The 18,096-nt window shown below is 41.3% G+C and overlaps 1 protein-coding gene across 1 annotated transcript in view; it reads left to right on the top strand.

Moving 5' to 3' along the window:
• Nucleotides 1-17,588, top strand: part of LOC120943505 (melanin-concentrating hormone receptor 1-like) — a 50,826-nt gene extending 33,238 nt beyond the window's left edge. Inside the window, exon 2 of the mRNA XM_040356845.1 lies at nucleotides 15,428-17,588. Within this exon, the coding sequence (XP_040212779.1) occupies nucleotides 15,428-16,428 (1,001 nt within the window). The 3' untranslated portion in view covers nucleotides 16,429-17,588. The remainder of the gene's footprint in view (nucleotides 1-15,427) is intronic.
• The last annotated feature ends 508 nt before the right edge of the window (nucleotides 17,589-18,096 follow it).

Here is an 18,096-nt window from a genome sequence, read left to right as displayed (position 1 = left end):
TCACCCTCCCCTCACCCACCCCTCCTGTGAACACATGTCCAAGTCCTTTGTTTGATACTAAAGCACAGGGGTTTCTTGATCAACTTTGCAAGGGCTGTTTAGTCCAAACAGATGAATACAAGAAGCAGACAGAAGGAGGAGGAGAAGTTCGTATTTAGCATAAACAGCTCTTGTTACAAGATTCAAAGTTCCTCATGTCATCCAAAGGCAAGGATTTCCTTTCAAAAGTACAAAGCAGTCCCGAGACATAAATTCCTTTTGGTGGGGGAGGAAGACAAGGAGGAGGCTTGGAGCATAATGTCCTTCATATTAGCCTGTTACTTTAAAACAATATCTGATATAAAATCCTCAAGGAAAATAACACTTATATACATATAGTTCACACATGCATACAATGAATATAAAAAACAATATAACTACATAAAAAGATATATAAAGAAATTATAATATATAAAAAGGGAAAACATTGCTGTGGTTCTAAAAACTAAAATTAGACTTAATTTGAAAATAGGGATTTTATAATAATCCACCACATGTGTGTGTTTGTGTTCTTCATTAGCACACTTGAACAAGTGTTTGGTAGTTACATTTGCTACAAAAGCAAGAAAAAAAGGCCTTTAAAAAAACTAAGTGATTTGTCTTGTTTCTCAAAAGGTGAAGCAAAAGTTAATTAACACTGTTTTTTTAATTAACCTAAAAAATCTACTAGGGGCATGTCTCAATTAATAAAGATAAGGGATTAATGATAAGAAAGAGGATTAGAGATAAGGGTTACCATCTCCAAAGATGTGGTGCTCCTCTCATCAACCCATTTATAAGTTGTCATAAGTGGGAACAACTTTCACTCCTTTTGAAGCGACACATCTTTGGAGATCTCAAACAAAAATAAATTGTGAGTTCTCAAAAAGTACTTTTAGTATTACGTGGTTCAAATCTGCAAAAATATAATTAACAATATTCTATGTGCTGTTTCAAAGCTTTCAAGCCTAACCTGTGACATCACTCGCCAACCACTTTGACTTTGCATCCCATGTTTTTTTGCCACTTTTTTTTTGTATAATGTGCGCTGTGTCTCTTATGAGAGGGTAATCTTAAAGTGGTTGTAAAGTCAGATTTTTTTTTATCTTAATGCATTCTATGCATTAAGATAAAAAGCCTTCTGTGTTCAGCAACTCCCAGCCCCCCTAATACTTACCTGAGCCCCATCTTCAATCAGGAGAGAAGGGGGCCAAACCACAGCTCCATGTATGAATAGACACGCAGAGCTGCAGCTTGGCTCAGGTACCCCCATAGCAAGCTGCTCGACAGGAGGAAGGGGCCAGAAGCTCCAGCCAGGCACCAGAGAACTTGTGAGGATATGGGCTGCTCTGTGCAAACCCCTGCACAGAGCAGGTAAGTATAACATGTTTGTCATTTTAATAGAAAAAAAATGATAATCACTTTAAGCAACCTAAAGAACAAGTCCCCCACAGGTTCACAAATGAACCCAAAGCTAGTGACAATGGGTTTATAAACAGAAAGAAAGATCCCCTTGTGTACCTAATTTTTCAAACCATTTCTCATCCAGTATACCCATAGACACTGCAAAAGCAATAATGGTATTTAATTCTTCTTCAAATGGGAGACAGGGTAACTATTCAAATGAATATAGTTAATTTTTGACCAGTGGGTTGTCTCAGGGCCTCTTTATAGTAATATTCAGAGTTCAAACCAGCAAACTCGTTATCTTGTTTCATCATATGGTCCAAATGACTTTTAGGATCTCTCCTTATTCTCTCAGCTGTAGAATTGAACCTGATGAACACAGGGTGAGGGCTGCTAGTGCCGTCTAACCCATAAATTGTCACCAGGCATGGGAGTATTGACTTGGACTTTTCTAGGCACTGATAACACAACAAAGAAATAACATAAAAAATGTTTTATTAACATAAAAATATACAATATTAAAAACATTTGAGCCAAACCCCACAATAGAAAACAGCATTGTGTCTATTAAAGTGGAGAAGGCCGAAAACCTCAACCGGTTTTGCGGTTAGTACCGCTTCTTCAGGAGGATCTGTATGATATACAACATAATTTACATAAACCAGCAACAGTATAATAAATATAAAAATACAGCATTTTAACATCATGAATACAGTCAATTGTCAAAAAAATAAATGTCTATCTGCTCACCAGAAAAGGCTCATGGACCAAGCATCGGCTCAAATAAATACCCCCAGCGGCGAACAAGGGGGAATTTTGTGATATAATCTGATAAAATAAAGAAATTGATTTAATAAAACTAGACAATTGGATAACGTAATTGGGGCCACCACGTGAAAGTGTAAGGGGGAGAAGGGGGGGAAGGGGAGAGAGGAAGAAAGAGAGAAAAGTAGGGAGTGGGAGGGAGAGGAGGTAAGGGGGGAAAAGGATAGGGAAGGGGAGGGGGAATGGGTAGGGGCGGATAATGGGGGGAAGGGAGGAGGGGCAAGGGGGGGAAAGGGGGAGGGGAGGGAGGTGAAAAGAGGGGAGGAAAGAAGGGAAAGGAAGGAGAGGAAGGAAAGGAATAAATTCTTTCACTTAGTTTCTAAAAAAAATTCAAGACTTCTGCCCTCTTATGTATGGGATAACAGTCTGATTTATATTTGGTAGAAATAGAGCTGAGTGCCCACTTGCCATACGTAGATGCAGGCACTGCAAACTTTTCCCCACAACTCCCTGGGTTCCCAGACACACCCAGGGAAGAAACATTACTTTGTTTTCTTAGTTCGGAAGCACAGATAGGTGACACTGGATAAAGTAGAAGTAGCCATCCAAGTGTTCTGCAGCCAGGTGATAGGCTCAGTATGCAGGCAGCCAGTCCAGAGCATAATAGCCCACAGCAAGACCCAGCTAAGGTAGGGTGCACCTCTCCATCTCTCCATTTGCTACTAGACTCTGCCACTCTTAACTACTCTTGGCTGTGCATGTGACTGCAAATGTATGTGTGATTTGCCAGTTTGAACTTTTTTAAATATATGATGCACTGCATGGCCTTTGAGCCCTTTAAAGCAGGGTAAGAGGGACCAATAAGCCAACTTCCTCACCAATATGACTGCACACTATAGCCACATTGTCAATGTATGTTGACATGTTTAGGGAGAGCATAGGCAGAGCTGACAATCTGTATAAGGACGGCTGTAGTAAAATGTATTCTATGTTATGGCTTGCAGTGGTGGGCCACATTGTCTTGTGTGACCCTCTGTGTTCACAGATTTATTCACATAAATCCAGCCAAACCAAGTACAGAAGTGCTGATGAAAAAAAATCCACAGCCAAAAATATGCTGCCAAGTACAGTGTCACGTGGCTGTCTGTGAATTATGTTGTTTACTAACACCATGTACTGCTCAAAAAAAACTGTTGTAACCTGAACTGTAGCTGATAACTGCTTTGGAACTTCTTGCTTTGCTGCTGCTGTATTATCCTTCTGCAGTGTGGACAGGGTTAAACTGAATATCCATTAATGCCGAAGTGGAGCAGCCATCTTTCGGGAGACCACTTTGCAATGCTCATCTGTAGAGTGTCTCCAGTGCAAGAGGCAGTTATCTTGGCTGGGTCTGATTCGATCCTGGAGGTGATTGGCTGATGCAACTCCTCTAGTACACCCTAACCCTCTCTTCGTCAGAGATCTCTTAATAAACGTTGTATCAAGTAAAGATTGATGGTGTGGAGTTTATTTATTCAATTTCTGCTGGATGGAGGGTGAGTGCTGTGGGGCATATGTGGAAGTTACTGTTACCCCTAGACAGGCTAGGAGATCCCAGTAATAGTTTGCAGTTTCTTATAGGGTTACCACTGCAAAGTTGAAAAAGAAAATTAAATTAAGAAATTTGACTATTTATTATAGCGTTAAGCCCCATACACTCTATTAGATTCTCTTCAGATTTTTGTGTACAGATTTTTTTAAAAGCACGTAGTGCAAGGGCCTGCCTGATTCCATACAAATTGAAACTCTTAAGATTTTACCTCATATTATATGGTTTTGGTAAATCTGGAGACAAAAATCTGCAGAAAATCTAAAAAGGGGAAAAATAGAAATAAACTTCTGTTTTGGGCATAACGGTCTCTTTTGCTGGTGGGAGCACACTTTAAATTACTACCCAGTTGCTACCTGATTTTTAATGGTCAGTTTAGGTGCCATCACTTGATCTAGAAGCAGCAGCTCCCCTGTGTTAGTGAGTGGTTGCTGCTGCAGATGGGTGGGAGCACCAACAATGGAAGGGCAATGGAAGCCAGTGGGTGACCTCAACACTCTGTGAGTTCAGCACTATTGTTATTTACACTGCTCTAGTTTACAAATGGTATGCAGCATAGGCAGAAGAAGGTGGAGGAAACATTTTAAAACATATTGGTCTTTTTTTCTTCCACTTTACCTATTTTGTCAGTCCCTAGGATGTTCTATATGTTTTGAATCCACATGATGCTCAAAATGCGAGGCGGGGACTTGCCTTTTGAAGTGGTCATTAGTCATATGGACCAGATGGTTCTCATGGTTGGATCCAAAATGGGATTTCCAACACCATCATCCCGATAGCAGTAAGTCCAAACACAACATGTCTGCCATGATTTGGGGTTAATATAACCATTTTGTCAGCATCTAGGATGTTCTATAAGGTCAGGTCATAATATTCATCTTTCTATGACTAATATTTTGGAAAATATATTAGAAATTAAAATGTTCCCTTTGCAACTGAGAAAATTAGTGTTGGTTCCCAGTTTGAACAGACCTCTATTTCCCTGCTGAGTTGTAGTTGCACAAAAGTTTTTTTTTGTGTGATGATAGTTTGATCAACTTTATCTACACAACAAACCAACAAGTCCTGTCAGAAACATGTTGGTATGTAGATGCTTATTTAGGTCTGCAGGCCTGAGCTATCTTTAAAATTCAAAATCGTGAACATTTGTCTAAAGCCCCCTACACACGATCGGAATTTCCAATGGAAAAAGTCCATCTGACTTTTTCCATCGGGAATTCCGACCGTATGTATGCCCCATTGGAGTAATTCCATGGGAAATTCTGATGAATTCCATCGGAGTTTAGATGTAGATGTTCTATTTTACTCCGATGTGATTTTGGTTGGACAAATGTGCGGGACTTAACTATTGACTACTGAATTAAAAATATATAATTTTATTAAAAAAATAATTTTCACTTCTATATTTAGTGTTACATAGCATTTTGTTTCTATATTGTTTACATTTTATTTTAGTACCAATCCTCAGCCCTAAAATATTAATTTTATTGTATGTAATAAATGCAAAAATGGCTCTGACAGCAAAGATTGTGTACATACTCTAGAATATTTTGGGTGCTTTTTTTCAGTGCTTTTTCAGTTTTTTTCAATAAAAGTTCATGGGTGTGGGTCATATTGACAAAGTAGCTTAGCCAACGTGTTTTTAGACCATGCACTTAAAGGGGTTGTAAAGGAAAAACATTTTTTTCCATAATAAGCATCCTTTACCTGCAGACATTCCTCTTTTCACTTTCTCATTGTTTGTTTTTGCTCAGAAGCTACTCTATTTCTTCTCTGTTCTGGTCACTTCCTGCTTGTCTGATTTTACTGACCACCGTGATGGGAGGCTTTACTGCGGTGGTCAGTAACGTGCTCACCCCCTCCTGGGAACTACATCTGTGTGGCAGGACGCTCTCTACGTGTTAGAGACTTCAAGGAGGTGTGAATTACTGGGCGTGCCGCAATGCATACTGGGAAATGTAGTTCTTACATGAACAAACGATGCAAACCAGGAAGTGAATGAGAGAACAGAAACTAGAATGCCGGAGGTGCTATAGATGAAGGAATTTAATAGGTATTTACTCGTTTTTTAACAGAATCATTACACTATTCTATCTGTCTACCTTGCAGACATTAATTTTAGGCAATTTTTTTTTCCTTTAGTGACCCTTTAAGCTTGTAATACACTGAATGAAATTCAGCTGGTTCTTTTTATTTTGTAATTATAAACCTGCCCAGTTTTATGTAAATAGGATGTTAAAAGAAAGTGTTGCTATACACCTTTGAGGAACAAGGAGGATGTGCCTTTTGCTGCCAATTTATCTCATTAAGGTGCTGCTCCCACCAAGCTATGTGCAAATTTACAAACTATCCTGGATTTGGTAGGAAAGTTCCACATAGCGCAAAGCTTGCCGAATCTGTCTTTACCTCTACCTATCTGCCCTGCCCCTATTATATTGTGCCCATAGCTCAATCATATGCAAATCCCATATCAGCTCATACTTATGCAAATCTTTTTTCCACTTCAAAGCAATTCAGCAAATTGTTCTGCCTGTGCTTGTGTGGTGGGACAAAACAGTACCTTTAAGCTAGGTCCTTGTTTGGTGCTGAGTAGGGGAAGCAGTGAAAAAGCTGGTGAGAGGAAGAGAGCTTCAAGGTGCTGCTCCCCCCACCCTGTGCACTAATGCATACACCCATTGAGGGTCCTCTGTGGGGAAAACAAAGTGGTACCAGTCATTTTAGGATGCAGGTCTATTACTACACAACTTTGGGGATATTTGTATATGTATTGTATTTGCTGGCGTATAAGACTACCTTTTACACTTAAAAAAAATTGCCAAAAAGCAGATGTCGTCTTATACGCTGGGTCAGCTGCCCAGATGCCTGCTGGATGTGCAGTAATACTGTATGTAGCTTCCGCTACATATAGTATATACTGCTGAGCCAATCCCGGTGAACGATGTATTCAAATCAATACAGAGCCTGCTCGGATTGGAGTAAAAACCTCTGACAATCCGAGCAGGCTACATACAATAGCCTGCTCGGATTGGCTTTGAGAGTCAGGGAGGCGTGGGCTGATGATGTTAAAGCCTCTGCCAATCCAAGCAGGCTTTGTATTCATTAATAGAATACATCGCTCGCCCGGAGTTTGGCTCCAACTCCAGCAAGAAGGAAGAAGAATATGGCTCCAGCTCCGGCAAGAATGAAGAAGAATATGGCTCCAGAAGGAAGAAATATAAAGCGTCGGAAGGAGGGTTGTCTTATACGGTGAGTACAGGCAAAAAATCATAAAAAAATGTAAAATTAGGGGGTCGTCTTATGCACCCGGTCGCCTTATACACCGGCAAATACGGTATATGCTATGTTGTGCTTTATACATATGATTATTCACTGTACTCACTATGTTATACATTTTGGCCCAGATTCACATACATCGGCGCATATTTATGCCGCCGTAGCGTATCTTCTTTACGCTACGCCGACGCAGCACAGAGAGGCAAGCACCGAATTCACAAAGCACTTGCCACCAAATCTTAGGCGCAAGTCATCGTAAGTGGAAGTGGGCGTGAGCCATGCAAATGAGGCATGACCCAATGCAAATGATGGGCCGAGCGCCATAAAGATACGAATAATGAACGGCGCATTCGCCGTCCCGTGGACGCATCCAGTGCACATGCTCAGAATCATGTCGGAACTACTCCCTAATATACGATGGATCACTGCCTACGACGTGAACGTAACCTACGCCTAGTCATATTCACGTACAACGTAAATGACAAAAGATATGATGGCTTGTGTTCCCTGGTCCATACCTTTGCATGGGTTGCGCCTCATATATGGGGAATAACTTCACGGACGTACGACTTACGCAAACAGCGTAAATTATGCGCCGGGCGCAAGTAAGTTCGTGAATCGGCGTATCTCCCTCATTTGCATATGTGCATAGAAAAACAAAGGGAGCGGCAAATGCGCCCAGCGTAAATATGCGCCCACGATACGACGGCGTAGGCATGTTACGTCGGTCATAGGAAGCCTATTTTTAGGCGTATCTTAGTATGTGGGTTGGCGCATAGATACGACGGCGCACATTTGTACTTACGTCGGTGTATCTTGAGATACGTCGTCGCAAGAGCTTTGTGAATCCGGCCATAAATTCTTACCTCTGCACTGCATACACTATGTTGTACATTATACTCCTAATCCCTGCACTGCATTCACTATGTTGTACACTGTATACCCTATGTTGTATATTATACTCCTGACCCCTGCATTCAAAATCAATGTATGTTTTCTACATTTTATGGCAAATGTGTTTGCAGTGCAATTGGTGTTTATCGCTATATTCTGTGATAAATTTGCTATATTGCCACACTTTAAATAGACTGCACAGACTAAAAGCTGTAGTTGTATATGTAAAAAGGGATTTATGCATTTACTGATATGTGGATCGTTGGAGTAAAGGCACAGGGCCAGATTCAGATACAAGATACGACGGCGTATCTCCTGATACGCCGTCCTATCTCTGAGTGCGGGAGGTCGTATCTATGCGCCTGATTCAGAGAATCAGTTACGCATAGATTTCCCTAAGATCCGACAGGTGTAAGTGTCTTACACCGTCGTATCTTAGGCTGCATTTTCAGGCTGGCCGCTAGGTGGCGCTTCCGTATGTTTACGCAAGGAATATGCTAATTAGGTAGATACGGTGATTCAGAAACGTACGTCCCGCCGGCGCATTTTTTTACGTCGTTTACGTTTGGCTTTTTTCGGCGTATAGTTACCCCTGCTATATGAGGCGTAGCTAATGTTAAGTATGGCCGTCGTTCCCGTGCCGAGTTTTGAAATTTTACGTAGTTTACGTAAGTCGTTCGCGAATAGGGCTGTACATCATTTACGTACACGTCAAATCCAATACGTCCTAGTGGCGTACTCTAGAGCAATGCACACTGGGATATTTTAAGGACGGCGCATGCGCCGTTAAAAAAAAACGTCAAAAACGATGGGTCAAGTAAAATTTTAATAAAACACGCCCCCAACATCCCCATTTGAATTAGGCGGGCTTACGCCGCCACACATACGTTACGCCGCCGTAACTAAGGGCGCAAGTTCTTTCTGAATACAGAACTTGCGCCCAAAGTTACAGCGGCGTAATGTATCGGAGATACGTTACGCCAACAGAAAGATCCGCTGATCTTTCTGAATCTGGCCCGCAGTCTACAGTCTTTAAAACAATACTATAAATTACACTTATAGCACAAATGGTGTAAATCTGTAACATAAAAGTGATTAGTGAATGAAGTCCAATGCTAAAAAAGGTGTCCATATAAAGAATCCTTGGTAAAATGAAAAATTAACAAAAGGAAAAGCAGTAAATGTAACTTTTCTTCTTTATAATCCACCGCTGTGAAAACACTTCCAGTCTCCTCTACTCTCCAAGATCAAACAAGACACCACTGTGTAACAATCACTTTCCACCCGGTGTATGCCAAAATAACTCACCAGGAATGTATAACTGTAAGCATAATTAAGTCTCGAATGACTTGTCCTTTTCCAAGATAACCTTCCAAATATGTCACTTCACATATTACTCCTCAACGGCCAATATTCTCCAGATCGAGAAAAGATAGAAGAAAACTCCAAGCAGTGTGATGCCATTTAAAATATTTATTAAAAGGTTGACACAACCAAATTGCACTCACATTTTAATCATAAAAAGCAGCATGAATCAATATCCACACACGTCAAAATTGCTCTTAGCTGATGTCTTCTTTATCCTCATTCCCCGTTACACTCTCTGACATGTGTGTACACACATCCAATATGGCTAACAGGCTGCTACAGGAGTCACTACAACTCACAGTCCCAGTGGGGGTAAACAGCGATATACTCAGATAGACTTACAGACAGCATGAATACTGTAGACTCTTCCCTGTGACAAGTTTGTGCACATTTTTACTAAGATGCATTTTTTTTTTATAAGTGTGATAGTGCAAAATGTTATATTTATAAGTATTTACCAGTTTAGACTAGTCTTGATATGTCTTATGAACTCTTACATGTTGAAGCTGCAGATAAATGGCTTTTAAGTGGCTCAGTCGCTTTATGGAAGTTACATAAAACAAAAAAGGAGTCACGCTAAGTGATTGAAAATTGCATATGAATAATACCAAGTGAATAATTATGTACAAATCTAAAAAACATGAACCAAAATAATCATAACAGATCAAGCCTCAAAAAGTGGTCCACAAAATGGTTAGTGAAAAAGAGGGAAATAAACCCAATCAGATAAACTGAATAGGTATATAGACACAGTCCCAAATGTAGTGATAAAGAAAGTCCCAAAGTGTTGAATAAATCCACAGCGTCGTGATGACTGACAGACAGGAGACCTCCACCAACGGGTAACACTGAGGCCCCATACACACCATAGAATCTATCCGCAGATAAATCCCATCAAATGGGTTTCTGCGGATAGATCCTATGGTGTGTACACTCCGTCGGATATCTATCCGCAGATAAATCTCCCCTGGAATGGATTTCCAGCAGATAAATATTTGTCGACATGCACAGAATATCTATCTGCTGGAATCCATTCCAACGGATGGATCCGCTCGTCTGTACAGACTTACCGGATCCATCCGTCCAAAGGGATTCCCCGCACGCGCCGTAATGAATAGACGCATGCGTGGAATTCCTTATATGACAGCGTCGCGCCCGTCGCCGCGTCATAATAGCGGCGACGGCGCGACACGTCATCGGCAGAGGATTTCAGCGCGGATTTCAATGCGATGGTGTGTACACGCCATCGCATTGAAATCCTCTGAAATCTTAGAGAGGATTTATCCGCGGATACGGTCCGCTGAACCGTATCTGCGGATAAATTCTATCGTGTGTATGGGGCCTGACTCTTACCACAGAGCAAATAAAAAACAGCAACAACGATATCCACTCTCCACTGGGGAAACAGACTCACTCATCCATCCACTGGTGGTTCTCTCAATTGGCAGCCCAAATTAATACTCCAGCATATGTGAAGAGGGATCAAAAGGGACTCATAGCATAATACTGCATTAAAATTTATTTTAAAAAACAAAGTATTGCACTTACATTAGTCCAATAACAATAGGCATATAAAAACACAGCCGGCCGGTCTGTGTATAAAGCGTGTGCCCAGGATATCCGGGTCCTCACATGTGCACATTGGTATTATTCATATGCAATTTTCAATCACTTAGCGCGACTCCTTTTTTGTTTTATGTTGGTTTGATGTTATATAACATTTGAGACGCAGCTGTTACACATTTACTTTGGTATGCGCAATATTTTTTCTGTTTTTTGCTTTATGGAAGTCCCCACTGCATGGTCCTCTGTGTCTCTCCCCACACTTTACTCACTTTCTGTCGAAAATGTGCCAAGGTCAAGTTCTTGCTCTCTTCTCTCCTTAAAAGCAGGGCTATGTGGGGGACATTTGTCTATATATAGGACCCTTGTGGATGAGCCCACCACCTTATACCAACAAGGAATGTGTATCACAAAGTTAGTTAATGTAGTGCGTCCGTCATTTTGTAAATGTTTGCTTTGGGTCTTGGAGCAATTACTACCTCTTGGTCTGTGAAATATACATATATACTGTATATTGGGAGGTAAGGTATTATATTATTACACATACTGTATATGTTGACATATTTTAATTATGTTCTGTTGCTCGTCATAAATGGGTAGAATGTGCTCCTCTAAGGCCGCTTACACACGGTCGTTCCAAACCGATGAGAATGGTCCGACGGGCCATTTCCATCGGTTCACCGCTGAAGTGGCCTGATGGTCTGATGTGCGTACACACCATCGTTCCAAAAACCGATCGGGTCAGAATGCGGTGACGTCAAACACACGGCGTGCTGAATAAAACATAGTTCAATGCTTCCAAGCATGCGTCGACTTGATTCTGAGCATGCGTGGGTTTTGAACCGATGCTTTCTGTACTAACCATCGGTTTGGACCTATCGGGCAGCGGTCCATCGGTTCGATTTTAAAGCATGTTTTAAAACTCTGGACAGAAGGACAACGGACCGATGGGCCGTACACACGGTCGGATTTGACCGATGAAACTGGACTTAAGGCCGTTTTAACCGGTTTGGACCGACCGTGTGTACGCGACCTAAGGAAGATTTAGAGTGGGCTTTGAAGGTGGTCTGTAGAGGTCCAAAAGACAGGGAGTTTTGTATGGTTTAAAGTGATACTACACACACTGTTTAACCACTTAAGCCCCGGACCATATTGCTGGTCAAAAACCAGAGCACTTTTTGCGATTTGGCACTGCGTCGCTTTAACTGACAATTGCGCGGTCGTACGACGTGGCTCCCAAACAAAATTGGCGTCCTTTTTTTTCCACAAATAGAGCTTTCTTTTGGTGGTATTTGATCACCTCTGCGGTTTTTAGTTTTTGCGCTATAAACAAAAAAACTTGTGTCTTTGTACGTGAGTGTGTTGTGTGTGACTGTGTACATGAATGTGTGTGTCTGTCTGTGTACACTACAAAACAGATTATAGCGCACACATGCAAAAATGACATTTATCCTGCAAGGCTAGTTAAAAACACCTGAACATATTCAAAAATACGGGGGTTTGGTCACACTATATAGTCATATAGTGCTAAGCCCACTTACTGCGACAAAGTACCACGAATTAGTGGGTCCTACCCTAGTAATAGAATGAAAGAACCTGGGTCTCAACCATGGGAGATATACTCCTCTATGTGGGAGAACTGAAGGGTTTCTTCCTATACACTGGTGGCCACTAATGTGAGGTAATGAAGAGGGGGAGGGGTGCTCCAGCCATGAGACCTGGTCAGGGTCTTTTTTTGAATATGTTCAGGTGTTTTTAACTAGCCTTGCAGGATAAATGTCATTTTTGCATGTGTGCGCTATAATCTGTTTTGTACTGTATTTGGTCTTATAGCAGCACCAGCTTAGATGTATAGCATTTTTAGGGTGTGCCCACCAAGTATCTTTTTGTGTCTGTGTACACTGTCTGTGTGTGTATATGTGTGTACATGTCTGTATGTGTCATATTTACACATGTGAGGGGGCTGAGACCATACAGGTGTGAGGGGGGCCTGCAAGCGTACAGGTGTAAGGGGGGCTGCAAGCATACAGGTTTGAGGGGGGCTGTGAACATACAGGTATGAGGGGGTGCTAAGAGCATCCAGGTGTGCGGGGGGGCTGAGAGCATCCAGGTGTGATGGGGGGCTGCGAGCGTACAGGTGTAAGGGGGCCTGCAAGCATACAGGTTTGAGGGGGGCTGTGAACATACAGGTATGAGGGGGTGCTGAGAGCATCCAGGTGTGCGGGGGGGCTGAGAGCATCCAGGTGTGAGGAGGGCTTAGAGCATCCAGGTGTGAGGGGGGCTGAGAGCATCCAGGTGTGGGGGGGGCTGAGAGCATACAGGTGTGAGGGGGGCTGAGAACATACAGGTTTGAGGGGGGCTGAAAACATACGGCTGTGAGGGGGACTGGGAGCGTACAGGTGTAATTTCCTACTGTTAAACCTTGAAAGCACTGATGACTTATAATACACTGTGCATTTTTTTTATATATGACGTTGTATGAGTGTTAAAATAAAAGTGTGTGCACTGAAGGACTTGGTGGGATAGCTAGTGGGCGGATTCGGTAGGACGGCCCTAGGGAATGTTGGTGGTCAGGCCCGGGAGGGGCCCAGGCCTAAAGCTGTCTAAAGGGCCATACAATTTCTGATGGCTGCCCTGAGTGCCTTATTTGTCAGAGATCCTAGGCTCTCTCGAAGATAGTTGAAGATATATGTAGGTACCTTGAACTGTGCTGATATTACAGTCCAAAGTAATTTACTGTAACTAACTTTGGCATCAACGCAGGCAATAAATAGAAAAATTCATGGTAATAAGAGAGGCTGAAAATGGTACTGCTCAAGGGGCCTTTTGGCTTACTACTTACTACTTATTGTTAAACAGGGTCTGTCCTCCAGTACAAACAATAGCAACTGCCCCCACCTATAACTAGCCACTGCAGCAAGGAGCACATGGAACGGCAACGCATGTCAAACAAAACCAAAGACAATTCTCAGCTCAATTTTCTGACCAGCCTGTAACTAACCAAATTATTCTGTCAAACAGTATGCGTTAAAGTCTGGGGTTTCGTTTGTACACATTTGCAAATACATGTGTAAGCTGCAGAGCCCCATTATGACACCCCAGTATTATTTGAAGTCCTAACTCAAAATTTTAAAAGCCTCCATAGTAGAAGCACATGCATTATAATGGTTAGGCAGAGGGCAGGTGAGCCTGGAGGGAGCCCACCCCTTCTTAAAGGCACAGGGGCACACTAGACACCCAGAATATATCACAATGGCAGCAAAGGGTCTATCCTCCCCTTAAATTCCAATCTTAGAACACAAAACCAGCACTTGTGAAATCCTTTTTTCTGTTTTAATGAACTTTATTTATCTATGTATAGTAGATCTAGCATAATGCCTCCTGCCAGACCTTGCTCCTACTAATCTAATGCATATCACTGCAATAGGTGCTCAATCATAGAAAAGAAATCGGGTCAGGCGGGTGGCGTTATGCTGGATGTTTTTTAAGGTAAATAATTTGGGGAAAGCGCAGCCTCTTGTATTGTATGTTATTTATACAGGAGTGCCACAAATTTCCTAATGAAAATGCCTTCGCTATAAATAATGTGACATTATACACCAGCTTTACTATAGGAAGTTTAAAAAGTTTGTGTACGTCACTTATGCCGTTTGACGTCAAACGGCATCATCAAAACTACGTTGCCCACACACCAATGGTTTAAAAAAATGCTCTATCAAAGCGTGGTGACGTACAACACGTACGACGGCACTCTAAAGGGGAAGTTCCATGCAGCTGCTTTAGCTGATTCCGTGTTAGTAAAAGACGATTCGCGATTTTCTGTCTGTTACAGCGTGATCAATGTGCTTACTCCATTACGAATTGTAGTTTTACCAGAACGAGCGCTCCCGTCTCATGACTTGCTTCTCAGCATGCGCTGGTTTTTAACGTCGTTTTAGCCCACACACGATCATTTTTTACAACCCCGAAAAATGTTAAAAAATGCAGCATGTTCGAATTTTTTTTTTTGTTGTTTTTCAGTTGCCGAAAAATGATGTGAAGCCCACACACGATCATTTTAAATTTTTTAAAAACAATGTTTTTTTCATGCCGAAAAATGATTGTGTGTACGCGGCATTAGATTCTTTTGATAAAGAGTGATATGCCTTGGAAATATTTTCATAAAAATATGTGAAATTAAAATTGGCACATAAAATATATATATATAGGTGCTTTTGCATGCATTAATTTTACACCTAATTTTCAATGGTGCAAAAAGCCTCAATTTGAGATGAAGTATAGTATATTTTCGGATTTTCTAAAGACTGAAGCAAAACATAATTAAATTGTGGTCATCAGCCAAACGTGCAAATGGTTACTATTAAACAGCATCTGTCAAGTTCTTGAGTTTCTAGTCAAAATGGAAATACGTAGCCTTTCTTATATTGCCAAACTGGACATAATTCAAGATATTTAACTCTGTAAATAAACAGGAATACTGAGTTTAAACTGTTTTAGTTCTATTGTGTTGCAATTGTCTTTTATACTTACATGCTATTTTTGTCTTTCCAGACCCCAGCAGCAATGTCACTTATGCTAATGTGATAATGCCAACTGTATTTGGAATCATTTGTTTGTTGGGGATAATTGGCAACAGTGTCGTCATCTACACAGTCTTCAAAAAGTCCAAATTCCGGTGTAGCAGCAGTGTTCCTGATATCTTTATTATTAATCTGTCTGTGGTAGACCTACTTTTTCTTCTTGGAATGCCCTTCCTAATCCACCAGCTACTTGGTAATGGAGTGTGGCACTTTGGTGAAACTATGTGCACTCTTATTACAGCGCTGGATACTAACAGCCAGTTTACTAGCACTTATATACTCACTGCCATGTCTATTGATCGCTACCTTGCAACAGTTTATCCTTTCACATCAGCAAAGTACCGTAAGCCTCCTATAGCCATCATGGTCATCTGTATCCTTTGGGTATTGTCTCTCTTAAGCATCACACCAGTATGGATGTATGCTAGACTTATTTCACTTCCTGGGGGAGTGTTGGGATGTGGAATCACACTCCCCAATCCAGAAAGTGATATTTATTGGTATACCTTGTATCAGTTCTTTCTTGCCTTTGCCATTCCTTTTGCAGTCATCTCTTTAGCATATCGGAGAATTCTGCTGAAAATGGCATCATCCGAAGCCCTCACAGCCCAAAGGAGTTCCAGGATACGTACAAAGAAAGTGACTAGAACTGCTATAGCAATTTGCTTGGTGTTTTTCATTTGTTGGGCTCCATTCTATGTACTTCAGATAATCCAGTTGGTGATGGACCAACCTACATTAGCCTTCCACTATGCTTACTGCGTGGCAATCAGCATGGGCTATGCAAACAGTTGTATCAACCCTTTTATCTACATTATTTTATGTGAAACATTTAGGCGTAGGTTCATTGTCTCAGTTCGACCAGCAGAGGATCACCCACAAGGCAGGATCAGGATGAAATTTGGCACCGACCCCCCTTCAGGAAGCGGACAGCCATTACTTCACCTTGTCCCTGTATCCTCAGGCAGCTAATCATACCGGATTTATTTACAAAATTGACTCCAATTTTCTTTTTATTGAAACAAGTTGACATTTTAAGGAGAATACTGATAAGAATGTACCAAGCTCTGCTACAAAAACCCTATGACATGTATTAATTAGGGTAAACTCTTGTAGCTTACCATTTGCACAGTTTGTTTTAATTGTCTGTGTACTTGTGTTAATTGAAAACAATCACCTTCTGCAGACTCATCTTGCTTGGGTTCATTTACTGCACACATTAGGAATGTAAAAATGTTTTCACTCATCACAGACCTGTTTGAATGCCATTTTTTTGGGGTGGGGGTTCTTATCCTGTGTCTCTCAAGTTGTGCGCATTCTCTATGTCAAAATGTATTTTTGAAGTTGATTACTTTATCTTTTGTCACAATGATTGAGTCAGTTTATCATCTTGAAAAAGATAGAAAGGACAAATGTATGTCTTATACAATAAATAATTAATTGCTGAATATTGTGTCTAGGTTACAGTCCAAGCCTTAAGCCATTAGTGAAATTGAAGACAATCACATATATTTTTAATTAGTTTGATAATGTGAAGTTTGCCTGCCAGATTGGCTAAGGAATGTTAAATGTAAAATATAACCTAATTGCAAACAGATACCAAGATTTCTACTAAAATTTCTACAAATTGTTTATCAATTTGTACTTGTTGTATTGAATGTCCTATTTGACATGATAGACAGGTGCCTTAAGTCACACATGTAAAATTTGTGTAGGATATTAAGGGAATTTAATTTTTTTACTAGTGAACATGGAAAACATAAAAATAAAGGATTAGTGGGCATATCCTTGGTTAGACCGGTCAGTTGATGTTTGCCATTTATAACTTACTGGTCAGTTAATGTCTGTCATTTATAATTTAGCAAGAATGTGTGCCACTCATGAAGCTGCATGGAATTTTTAGTTTCCTCTTTATTACTCATTGAATGTAGTGGCCAAACTACAAAGATAAGCAACCTGCGATATAAATACCAGGTCCTAGCATATCTTGACAACTCCCATATGCCCTCTTTGTTGAAAAGTAATGCTCAAACTTGTATCTTCATGAAAGCTGAAGGTTTACTGTTGCCTATCATTGGTATAACACATTGGTTCTCAACTTGGGGGTCGGGACCCCCTCGGGGGTCGAATGATGATTTTCCAGGGGTCACCAAATCCTGGGCTGTTCCAGAAGCCCGCACCGCTCTCCCAGCCTTTTTGCGGCCGTCCAGCAGGGCTGTCCCTGGAGCCTGTGGCTACCCAGCTGGGCTGTTCCTAGGGCCCACGGCCACCCACTCAGCCTTTTTGCAGCCGTCCATTCAGTTCACGTCATGGCTGGGGGACAGAGGCTAGAGGTCAGCTGACTGGTGAGGAATGTGAAGTGGGAGGGGCTGGAGGAGACCCTATCTGTTGATTTCAGCATATGTGTCACTCCTACGAGACACCACAATGTCGGAGATACAGTGAGTAACACTACCTATGATTATAGTTGCCATTAAAAGTCCCCACTACAGTTTTCAGATCAGCAGATGACTTTGATCAAGAGCACTTAAGCTGTCTGGTACAGAACTCCAACCAGAATTGGCACTCATCCAATTCCCCCCACCAAGGAGTAAGCGAAGGAAAAAAAATTGAGAATACATGGAAGGGAGAGGAAAAGAG

The sequence above is a fragment of the Rana temporaria genome, chromosome 6 (assembly GCF_905171775.1).
Source record: "Rana temporaria chromosome 6, aRanTem1.1, whole genome shotgun sequence".
NCBI lineage: Eukaryota > Metazoa > Chordata > Amphibia > Anura > Ranidae > Rana > Rana temporaria.
Note: the sequence above shows the minus strand (reverse complement) of the source record. Positions and strands in the feature narration are given on the sequence as shown.